Raw genomic sequence first — 12023 nt, 5'->3', positions numbered from 1 at the left:
TATTTGAGCTATTAAACGAGCCTACAGACTTCTAAAATTGCAACACTGCCACTTACTAGCTTCAAATGTCATTGCCAATTGATTGTTCCTGGGAGCCAGTTGCCATGGTTGCTCGCTGTCTGTGGCATTGTGTTATCAAGCACGAGGTCATAAGTTCGATTCCGGCTGTGGTGGCTGCATTTACGATGTGTGTAGAATGCAAAAACATTCATTTACACATAACGAATGCAAGGTGTTAAAAATGAATACGAACTCTCTCACTGCGACATGCCTCATGATTGGACCATGGTTTTAGCACATAAAACCCGAGAATCAATTGGTTTCATGGAGCTGATCACCCTAGCTTGGTGAGGCCAGTTATCTGATGTTGCATCCTTTACGTGTGTCGCAGCTGTCCGACCCCCGGGTGCGACGGGAGCGGGCACGCCAACGGAAGCTTCCTGACCCACCGCAGCCTGTCGGGCTGCCCCCGGGCCACGCAGGCCATGAAGAAGGCCAAGATGGCTGCTGACGACCCCAAGCCTCAGCCAGGTACTCATTACGTTCCAGTAGTTTACTTGTAAAGTGGTGTGGTGCAAACCACATTACTGGCATCGTGCCGCATTTAGTGTACAGTTTATCTATTACAGTGGCTTGCATTTTAAAGTGAAGCTTTCGTTTAGCATGCTCGATCGCCCACATCGGTGCGCAGTTTCATACATTGTTTCATCCTCGCACCAGGGCGCCCTAACACATGTCGTAAAGGTTATTGAGGGAGCTATTTGAGAACCATTGCCAGACTTTTCTGACCACAGCTACTGGGTCCTGTTGTCGTCCTGTAGAACAACTCGCACACAGTACAGCACACGTTTAATGAATCGGCTTATACAGCCATCTCTGCATGCCCTGCAGATGTGCTGGTGATTGGCTCTGTTGTCTGTGGAATTATGCAATGAAATGGCGAAGGGTACCCAAATATCCGCTCTGCAACAAATACAGTAGATTTCTGTTAATTCGACTCCAGTTAATTCGATTTTTTTTTGTTAATGCAATCCTAACTGTAGGTCCCGGCCGGCACCCATGTATTTCTGTGGGCCCAAGCTTTCATTACTTTTTTCCTAAATGTGGCCTTCGCCGGACAATGCAAATTTGATTGATCAGCATGTAAGTCATCTCTCCTCGAAAACACCCATTTTTGGTCTGCCTTAGGAAGATTTTCAATTAATAGCTGTAGATCATGACGTCTGATTATGGTATTTACCCAACTCTAACATGCACTTCTTTTTCTTTTTTCCTAGAAAATTGGGCTGAGAATGGCCCTCAATCAGATATGAAACATTGCCTTCGCAGTGTTTGTGTGTTTTATTGCATAACACAGAAGTACCACGGCGAAGCTGAATTTAGAACACTGACTGCCATTGGGCAACACACATTAACCCCTTGCCCATTTTTCTGGCTAAAAAGTCGGGTGTTCTTTACATTTCTACTTTGTTTAGGGCCTTTAATGTTATTCCTGCATTAGTTTCCCACTTTGGACCCAGAGAAAGCGGACATGCATTTGATTGGGGGACGTCCTAGAATCGGACAAATACTACCAAATGAAATAGTAGTGTGTTTTCGCTTTTTTTTCTGCATCTTGTTTAACTATACCCACCGCACAATTTGATCACACTTATTAATTTCACTGGGGTCCAACTAACAAAAGTCAACATTATGTGTGTTCCAGTGCTTGATTTTTTTAATCAACCGAAGCTTTCTATTTTCTAAGCTTTTCTCCACAAATGTTGCCTTCAACAGTACCATGCATATGAGTGGTACAGTACCCAAGAAGCATTAGAGGGATTTATTTTAGAAGGTCGGCAATGTTTCACCACAGTTAGTAAGATTGCATGGAACTAGTACGAGAGGACAGCTTTGCATTGTTGCAAATTTCTGTCGCTCTTAAACAGCCAAATACTGCTTGTGAGCTAAGGCTTTTCATCCAATGCACATAACAAAGGGGAAAATAATACAGCTATCTTTGTTCTAATAATTACGGGCTTAGTCAAATCCTTGCTTGTGCTCAGCCTTTGGAGCTAACCTGAACATTTGCAATTTACATTTCGCACCCAGGTAGTTTATTTTGGTGTCATGTACAGCTATGAGCACAAGATTGGTGACCAGGGTATCAGCAGTGAATTAAAAAAAAATTTCTAGCACAGTTGTGCAATATGGAATTGCTTCAGTATATTATGTTGGTCAAACACACGCACTCAGGCTGCACCACTTTATTCCAGCTGACATGCTCAGTCCGCAAAAAAAAAAAAAGGAATCTTTTGCTGGCAGTACTATTGGTCTCTAAACTTTTGCTTACATGGCACATTGAAAGCACCATTGTTTTTTTTTATTCATTTGTTTCCTTGCACTAACCAACATCACTTGCTTGCCTATGTGCAGAGCCGGGACCAGTTGTAGCTGGAATGCCAGGAGGGGTGCCTGGCATGGATAACGACGCGGACATCCGAGCGCTGGAGGAGGAGATCCTGGAGCTGCAGGAGTACAATGCCAAGGTGGAGTCTGAGATGATCCGCCTGCGCACGGACATCACACAGATGGAGCAGCAAATTCGCATGACCGAGAGGGTAAGGGGCAGCCACACATGTTGATGAACTTTCAGTTCTTGCGGGCAGCACAGTGAATGATAAGAATGGAAATTGATGTGGATAACAGTCAATATGTAAGAGGCAAACACAAACTGCTTTATGAATGTGGGAGTGATAATAAAGCCAGTTCCCCATTTTTCGGACTCCCTAGGGACCGCGAGAACGTCCAAAAATATTGTGCAGTCCGAAAAAATAAATGCAGAGCTTTTACTGCCTTCAAGGGCTCAATCGCCACAGTCGCATCCAAAATAGCTCTGAAGGCCTGCCAGTAGAATCAATGGGTGTCGCGGTGCTTGTACTGTGACAAGAGATGGCAGGTGCACGCATGTATAATAAAGGAATAGATACTGTGTCCCGTGACAGCTGGCCCCTTTCCACTTGTGGCATGTTTCACCGCTATACACTGCATATGTTTGACCACGTGACACCATTGCATTGTAGTGAAACTGACGTTTGGCAACCGGCATCTTGCAACGTCTGCGTGACCCTTGCCATGCTTTCTGTGGTCCGAAGCCATCGGCAAGGATGACAAAGATGGAGTTGGTGCCATTGCTGACAGCAGTGAATCCTTTCAACAAAAAAACATGGCACTGAACAGCAGGAAGCTTCGTAGCGAATGTCAGACCAGCTTGGCCTAGCGTTGCCACAGTGGCTACTCCCGCCGCCACATCACCGTCCGAGGGCGCTGGCTTGAGGCTGCAGGATAATCAAACTTGCAGTGGTGGTTGCTTCGATTAATGCCATTTCAGACTTGCACTCACAGCAAGATGTCCATAAGATGGGACGGTGAAGGGTTTCAGCATCCAAAATTCCGGACATTCTTATACGTTTGCACTGTGGGGTACAGGGTGGTGCCACGAAGGCGCCCCAATTATCGGGCATGTCTGAAAAATGCGGTGTTCGAAAAATAAGTCCATGGTGGCAGATGTGTGACATCTTTGCAACTGCAGGCATCACACACTACGTAAACTTGGAAGCAGGCAGCTGTCCAACAAACCCTTGTATGCTACAGCATGGTATCAAGGCTGCCAAAGTCTATGCACTATAATATGCAGTGGGATTCATAGAACAGATAACATGTGGTCTACGGAAACAACATTCTGACAATGCCAATGAAAAGGAACAGATAGATGGAGGCTTCAAAATTTTGGATGGAGCAATGAGATAAGGAAAATTCGGAGGTACTGCTGTAAAAATGGGACTGCTAAAGAGCATTAGGGACAGCATTTGTCCTGCAGCAAGCTTAATTTTAGTGATCTTTGTTCCTCTCTTCCACAGCTTCCAATATTGTGTTTGCTTCTTAGTTGGACACCGTTTGGGCAAGACACTTATTTGTAAGGTCGGTATAGGATTGTTTGTAGCACTACTGGCAGTCCATTATAAACCTACCAGAGAAATTATTTTGTGAAGCTAACCCCCGTATTCAGACATGCGCCTTAACTTAAAGCCTCTACTTCACTTTTTCAAGCTCGGCACAAGGCAGTGCTTGACGTGAACATGCCCAAGACACTCATTGCATTTTTTTAGTGCATTCATGTGTGGTGTTGTCTTGAGCCAAGCCTAACCAACTGAAGTCATGGCTTCAAGTTAAGGTGCCAGCGGGAGGGGGATGGGGTGTATGCCGAGTATTGAACTGGCAAGCTGTAGGCAGGGCCAGCTCAACACTTCAGAGGTGACTTCTTCAGGCACACATTCTGCCAGTGGATTTTAATACGTAGTTCCTGTCTTGACACTCAATAACAGTGGGTGAAACGGCTGCATTTCATGACCCTTGCCCCAAATTTATGGTGACACGATGGCCTCATCTGGACGCAGGACAACCAGGTGCTGTCTCAACGGGCTGGTAGCTTGAACGAGTACTACGACTCGCTGAAGCACAACTTCATCTCGCTGCTCGACCGCATCCCCCAGCTGGAGGAGAAGCCCACGCCGGACAACTTCGACTGCTACCTGAGTCGACTGCAGGCACTCTGCGTGGACAGCACCCACCGGCCGCCAGGGCTCGGGGGACCAAACGGCTCGTCGCCACCAAACGACAGCAACCGTGCCCTCTTCACATCAGTGCGCCAGGCGCTGCACGACTTCACCTTGCCCCTGTAAGTGTCTGCGGCGGCACACTGCAGGGGCTGCGTTCTGCGATGGGAGGTCCCACATGGGGATACTCTCACATAGGGAACTAAGGTCAAATGTTACACCAGTTAAAACAATTTAACGCATTAGGTCTGTACATAGTTTTTTGCAATGTGAATAAAATCTGACAGCACCTTTGCACTGCGAAACCACCATGCAGATCCTGGGAAATGGAACATTTCATTGGCTTCTCTCCAACATGTCTGCCCAAGAAACTAGCCATGCCTGTAGAAATAAAGCTTTTTCAGATGTACGTCTTTGTAACAAGCCTTGGTTCTCCCTCCACACTTGTTGAATTTGTCTTTCCTCATTTATTTAGTAAATGAATAAACTAAGAAAATGGACATGTACGGTCAACACTAATGCACAATGAGCACAGACCTTCTTACCATTTCTTTAAGTTTACTGACCTACTGGTTATACCGTTTGGTCAATATTACCTTGCACTTCAGGAAAATTATTTGGGCTTTAATAATTGCACATGTTTATATAACAACACACCAAAAGCATCTCTACAGGCTTCTGTAGTGCAAACTATTGCAACACCTGCTGCGGTGGCCCAGTGGTTATGGTGTCCTGCTGCAGAGCATGAGGTCGCATGTTTGACTCCCAACCACAATGGTCACATTACAGTGGGGTCGAAAAAGAAAAACCCTTGTGTACTTAGGTTTAGGTGCACATTAAAGGAGCCTATATATTGAAAACTAATTGGGAGCCCCCTCCTCTAAAGCATCCCTCATAACACACCACGCATTACAAACCTTACAATTTAAACCTTTGTGAAAGACTTACCAGATACATCTTTAAGGTATCCTGGCCATCAGAGTGGGATGGCAGTTCAAAAACCCCACTTCCAAAGCTCTTGTACAAGCAGCTGCACCAATTTTCCTCTCTGTAGACCAGAATTCTCAGGGCTTTTAGGTGGTGGATATCTTTTGCCAAAGACTGCAGGAACAACCAGAATTGATGGCCACAATACCAGTACTCACGTACGGGGCAGAAACCTGGAGGCTTACGAAAAGGGTTCCACTTAAATTGAGGACGACACAACGAGCTATGGAAAGAAGAATGATTGGTATAACGTGAAGGGATAAGAAAAGAGCAGATTGGGTGAGGGAACAAACGCGAGTTAATGATATCTTAGTTGAAATCAAGAAAAAGAAATGGGCATGAGCAGGACACGTAATGAGGAGGGAAGATAACCGATGGTCATTAAGAGTTACGGAATGGATTCCAAGGGAAGGAAAGCGTAGCAGAGGGCGGCAGAAAGTTAGGTGGGTGGATGAGATTAAGAAGTTTGCGGGGACAACATGGCCGCAATTAGTACATGACCGGGGTAGTTGGAGAAGTATGGGAGAGGCCTTTGCCCTGCAGTGGGCATAACCAGGCTGATGATGATGATAGCACTCACCCTGTTCTCGCATGCTTCCCACTAGCGCTTGCTTGCCATGGCTTTGTCTTCGGCAGTCGCGTCATCTAACCCACACACCATACAAACAGACTGGGGTCGAGATTGACCCATTAAAGAGCGATTTCTTTTGTTTCTCTAATTTTTCCTTGTCTTTGTAGAGGGCTTTCACCCAGGAACTCACATCCTGTACATACTACCGTTTCTATAATGTAAATCAGAATCTTTTAAACACCACAAGTTCAGCACCTGTGGCACACTTCATAAACCTTAATAGATCAAAATTCCTGACAATATGGTCTCACTGGGACATAATGGCTTAAACGCGTTTGCTCTAAATCCAGGTGTGGGAGCAAAATTTTCGGGTTTATACTCCATTCCACACATAGCAGCTCATGCTACGCATTTGCTGGCATTTGTGACGAAAAATAGCGTATCATGTTCGAGAGAAAGATATTGGCATGTTTCATGCAATTCTATGTAGGATTAAGTCTCGTACTTTTATGTTGCAAAATGTGACACAATTATTATGGGGTGACATTCAGATAGGAACGTTCTTAATTACCAAATGTGCATAGTGGCAAATTGCTGCAGCCAGAGCGCGCCAGGTGGGCATAGCACGTCGCATACTGGAAGCAGAAGGGTGCACAGTACAAGCACATATACAAGCATACATCAAACATAAGCGTTCTATAAGCATTATAAACATAAGCATTTTGTATAATTGCAGTGTGCAATTATATAGAACGTGAACAATACCAACACATTTCCAAAGTTGGAGCAAGGATGTCTGTGCTCACTGTGTTGGTTGTAAACATATGTTTCCGTTTGCCCCGTTTGCTTGCTGTGCTCTTTGTGTTCTTGCCAAAATGTACTGTGGGAGAACCAGGAAATTTGTGAAAATTTCATTGCACAGGAGCTTAATCTGCACGGCCATGGCCACGTTGTTGGCCAAACCATGTTGAAAAGAAGACAAAACCGCATCCCATTTTTGTTACGGTCTTAACAGATATAGCCTGCCTCTGGTTAAATTTGTTGACAGAGACACCACATTTCTTTGTACGTTTGCGGAGATTCATCCGAAAATTGCCAAGCGAAACTTGCATACTTCAGACTAAGCGTGGCACAATAATCGAGCCATTGTGTTCTAAACAGCAGCACTTGTCACACTAATGTGAAAGGCTTTATGCCACTGGTGGGTGCATTTGACCGTAATGAACAACAAAACGTCATCACGTTGTAAGAACATTCCAGGGCAGGTATTCTGTAAATTTCCACCTAGTAGACATTTCCGTTTTGGCTGCTGCTGAAGTGCTCATTGGCCGGGCTGGGGTACCAGCGAGAAAGAAGTGCACCCCCAGCTAGTTCTTTTCTCATTGGTTCAGCTCCAGCCAACCAGTGGTGGCCGAAATGGAAAGTCTGCTAATTAGACGTTTGCAGAATACTCCCCCAGTTACCTCGGGGCAGCCACAGAAATGAAAGTTGCCAGGTTGGGTCTGTGCCTACTTTCAAATGCAGTCTAGTTATTTTTTTTCTTGACAACTAAATGCCATATTAACTCGATTTTAACTCAAGTATAACATGCACATTAGAATAGAGTAAGAAACTAAACTACGATAGATTGTATCCAAATCCCACTCCTCAACCTCGAAGCTCCTACTTTTCTGTAATACAAGCACTGGGACTTTGTCATAGCCACTAAAGATTGCTGTTATCCGATCCAGACATTGTAGCTGTAGGAGCAGATTTTTGAAGTATGAAATTCGTGGTGTTTGTTACCATTGAGGGCATTGGCATACTTCATTTATGGCCATGAAAAATTGGGTGTGCATTACAATTGAGGGTGCATTAATAAAATTGAGCATGTGCGTTAACCAGCCCAGCAAAACCTATGATGTTGCAGGGGCATAGTAGACAAATTTCAAGGTTCTCGTTTTGGTTTTTCACAATTACTGTTTCAGCAAACTTCTGGGGAGGTATTCTGTAAGAGTCCATCTTGTAGACATGTCCATTTTATCTGCTGTTGAAGTTCTGACTGGCTGTGCTGGGCTGTGCATCCGCGGCAGCGAGGCGTCACGGCCAATCAGCACTTCAGCACCAGAGGAAATGGGCATGCCCACAAAGTGGACTGTTACAGAATACCTCCCCTGTTGGCCGTAACACTGAATAGCGACAAAGTGAAACTTTGCGTGGTCGTCGCAGTGTATTTTTCCGCCTTAGGGTCCGCTCCAGAGCTGTGTATCCCAGCCGCTGCAGCCGCATTTCATTGGAGGCGAAATTAAAAAACGCCAGTGTCCCATGCATTGAGGGCAAGTTAAGGATCCCATGGTGGTCAAAATTAATCCGGAATCCTCCAGTACAGCGTGCCTCAATATCAAACAGTGGTTTTGGCATGCAAAACCCCAGAATTCATTCATACAGCTGTGTAGAGAAAAGCATTTTTCATTGCTCTTCTTTTCTGTAAGTTTATGTTTGGTAACCTTTACCATATTTTAAGTGCAGTGCTTTCTTTTCCCTCTCATCAGTTCACTTGAGTACGTAGCCCTGCGGAGCATGCTAGGTGCTTTTCAAATAGCCAAAGTCACTGACTGTGGCCAATGTGGGAATGTGAACGGCAGTCCTTTAGTGACAGGGATGGGTTGCGTATGTGCACGTCTCTTTAATCAGCCCTAATGTTGGCTTTTCTCAAATCTCCTTGCAGACAGCAACCAAGCGGCTGGATCCGGTCATGAGGGCGCTGGCCTGTCTTTCCCACATCTCCCATTGCTCCGGGGCACGAACGCATAGCGCACAGCCCCCAAGCATGACCATCATCTTCTTGTTCTTCTTCTTTTTGCCGACAAACACAAAATGGAGCCAAACAGGGTCAATTGCATTCTACGTAGAAGAGGACGACGACGGCAGGCTGCCTAAAGAAAAGGATGAACTGTCGGAAAAGGGTTCCCCGCATCTCCCGCACAGTGGGTCTTTCGCTGCACTCCTGTTTCCTCGGTGTCTTGCTGGGCAGACAAGACAGGGAAAAAAAAAAGGTGCCGTGGCGGGCTCAGCAACACGGCTGACACCATGTGGGGGAAACGCGCACGCACAACCATTGCACGTTGATGGACTCCGTGTAAAAAAAAAAACACAAACAAGTGCACTGTGCTGGGAGCTGCCAAAGCATTCCCACCGCCACCTCTACCCCCTTTATTCGTCTCTGTGGCACCATTTCTTTGTTTTTCTTTTTGCGTTGGCTTAGCCACAGTTGCTGTTGTCCTTCGCGCATCTTTGAGTGTTTTGCGCGTTCGTTGCCGACGAGACTCGTGTCTCTGCATTGTGTATAGCCTTTTAGACGATGTGGTGTCAATGCTGCTCGCGTGCATTTGGTGCTGCCTTTCTTTTTTTTTTTCTTTTTCTTTCGGCCTCGCTTTCTCGCTTGTATCTCTAGTAGTGCCGTGCTTAGAGCAGGAAATGTGACACATTCTAAGGAACTGCGAGCTTTGAAATTGTTGTCGCATTGCGACCCCGTGGAACGCCCGGTCACATTACATGGCACGAAAGGAATTTTCTCTTGCAATTGGTTTAAAGAAAGGAAGGTGGGGAACGCGCGCGATGCAAATGCGCGACACATCCGCCAGATCCCAGCGGCAGTCCTCACACATCCAACATTTAGCCAGTGCTTCTGCGTGAACATTCTTTTCTTTCCAGTGTTGGCTGTAGTGATATCTGTTGGTCACTTTTTGTCATGGCCTCAGTGAAGGCATTTTTTTTCTCCTCTCAAGTGTACATAGGAATCTTTTGTAAGATACATGCTCTTCTATTTATGTGCTCGTCTCTTATGTTGCCTGTGCGGGTTGTTTAGAAGATTTAAAACGTACTTGTTGCAAGAACAAGTTGTGCTTTAAATAAGAAATGAATTGTTGGCCGGAAACCGTGCGCATTTTTTTATTGGCACATTTAGCAAGGTTGTTTTCTTGCTTGTGGGAAAATTCTTTTCAAGGCGATCGTGGAGCAGGTTGCAACAAAATTGTGGAAGTGGAATGTATGACTCTGTTGAATATGTACATACTTGTGTTACAGATATCGATGTGACCAGAAATGTATTTCACAGCCTTTCCTGAGTTGCAAATTTGCCAACCATTGTCTAAAAGTGAACACCAACATCGTCAGCCTTTCTCTCTCTCTTACTTTTTTTTTTGTTGTGAGTGTCATAACACATAGCAATACATGTTCAGCAGCATCTAAAATTTACATGAAATGCCTTTCTTTCTTCTGCTACTGAGTTTGCAGATGACCACATTGTGAAGCAGAGATTGAGGGAAATGAATTAGGAAGAATAAGAGGCTTGGCAGGCGACTGATCGTGGTTGTGTTAGAGAGTTTCGTTCCATCCTCAGCCAATTTGAACAGCACAAACGCACGTGGAAAGACCATATAATACGTAGCATGGTGGACACCACCATTGCAAACACACATGCCCGCTCTATAGGCTACATGCTTCCTTGGACAGAAAAAAAAAAGGCATACGTGCTAAATAAGCTTAGAGTTTCAACAGCAGCAGCAGTCTTGGCGGGATTGTTAACATGTGGTACAAGTTTGCTCTTAGACGTATGGGATTGTTATGTACAGCATGTCGCAAGCAAGGGGTTCCGAGACACTGGTGTAGTCTCTCTTTCTCTCTCCTTTGGTGTTGAATCTGGCAAGTCGCATCGGAACGGAAATCTGCACTGTGTATGACGCATGCCGACATGGATAGGCGCTTGCATTCTGTACATACATAATTTTTATGCACTCCCTGTTGTCGAGGCTCGCAAAGCAAACGCATGGCTGCAAAAGCAGCGACAGTGATCTGCCCTTCCCATTCCCATCTCACTTTGGAGGAAAGACACAATTTCCAGCTTCTTTCCAAGCACAAGCCAGACCTAAATTTCCTGCACCTAACGAAAGAGAATAAGCCGGGCTGTCACTGCTTCGTACCTTTCATTCGCATATTGCATAGTTCCATTATGGCCAAGGGCTTTTAAAAACCGTGTTCACCAGGTCGAATGGGAAGAAGCGAGATCAATTTTGCATGTGCTGGTTTCAGGCGTGCCAAGGGCAGTTTAAACACAACAAACCCTGTCTTCCTGGATCATGCATGACATCAGCGTCGATGCTGTGGTCATCGGTCGACTTGCCTGAGTCTTCGGGAACGTGAGCCAAATCTGAGTTGCGCAGTCTATCCGCCTTGTGTTTCGAACCTGCACCCCACTGTTGCACACGACATGGATGTGTAACCATTGCCGAAGCGACGTTAAGTTTTGCGACACTGCCCGTTATGCATCCCTCCCGCTCTCAGTTCTCATTGAAGCTTATAGCTTCGGCCCTCCTTGCCCGCGCAATGTTCTCTGGATGTGTACACGGTCACGGCGCTTTCTTTTTGTAGATATGTATAACTTATTGGACGCGCTGTCTCAAGCTCGCTCTCTTTCGATGTCTTTGCTCCCCCCACCCACCGCCCAGGCCCCATGTAAAACATGGGTAGCTGGGGCACCTCCCAGTTCTCTGTCACACACTCTCTCTGTCTCATTTCGTTTCCATTCCCGCATTCTCTCACAACAATGTGTATACCGTGCCGGACAGCGACACCAACATTGTGTACCGAGTCTCAAGCCTGTCAGTAAAAACCCTATTATTGTGAAGCCGCACTTTTTTCCTTGTTTTTCGTTGCTTGTAGAAGTTGAGGGTCCACTCTTTGCAGTGGTGTGCTTTGAGAGGCCTCATTAGATTGCAGGCAAGAAAAGATCATGTTACTCTAACACAGGCATTAATCACCCCAAACATTATGTTAGCCTAAGAGTGGGATGTTGCACACTCATCACTTATCTCCCACCAGCATTCGGTGTG

At 45.6% G+C, this 12023-nt stretch overlaps 1 protein-coding gene across 7 annotated transcripts in view; it reads left to right on the top strand.

Annotated features, from left to right (window-relative positions):
- Positions 1–11818, top strand: part of LOC126528194 (uncharacterized) — a 322242-nt gene extending 310424 nt beyond the window's left edge. For all 7 annotated transcript variants that reach the window (XM_050176073.3, XM_050176074.3, XM_050176078.3 and 4 more), the window contains 4 exons: positions 392–531; positions 2416–2600; positions 4437–4717; positions 8861–11818. In XM_050176073.3, the coding sequence (XP_050032030.1) occupies positions 392–531; positions 2416–2600; positions 4437–4717; positions 8861–8891 (637 nt within the window). In that variant the 3' untranslated portion in view covers positions 8892–11818. The remainder of the gene's footprint in view (positions 1–391; positions 532–2415; positions 2601–4436; positions 4718–8860) is intronic.
- Positions 11819–12023: the final 205 nt, after the last annotated feature.

The sequence above is a fragment of the Dermacentor andersoni genome, chromosome 9 (assembly GCF_023375885.2).
Source record: "Dermacentor andersoni chromosome 9, qqDerAnde1_hic_scaffold, whole genome shotgun sequence".
Lineage (NCBI taxonomy): Eukaryota > Metazoa > Arthropoda > Arachnida > Ixodida > Ixodidae > Dermacentor > Dermacentor andersoni.
Note: the sequence above shows the minus strand (reverse complement) of the source record. Positions and strands in the feature narration are given on the sequence as shown.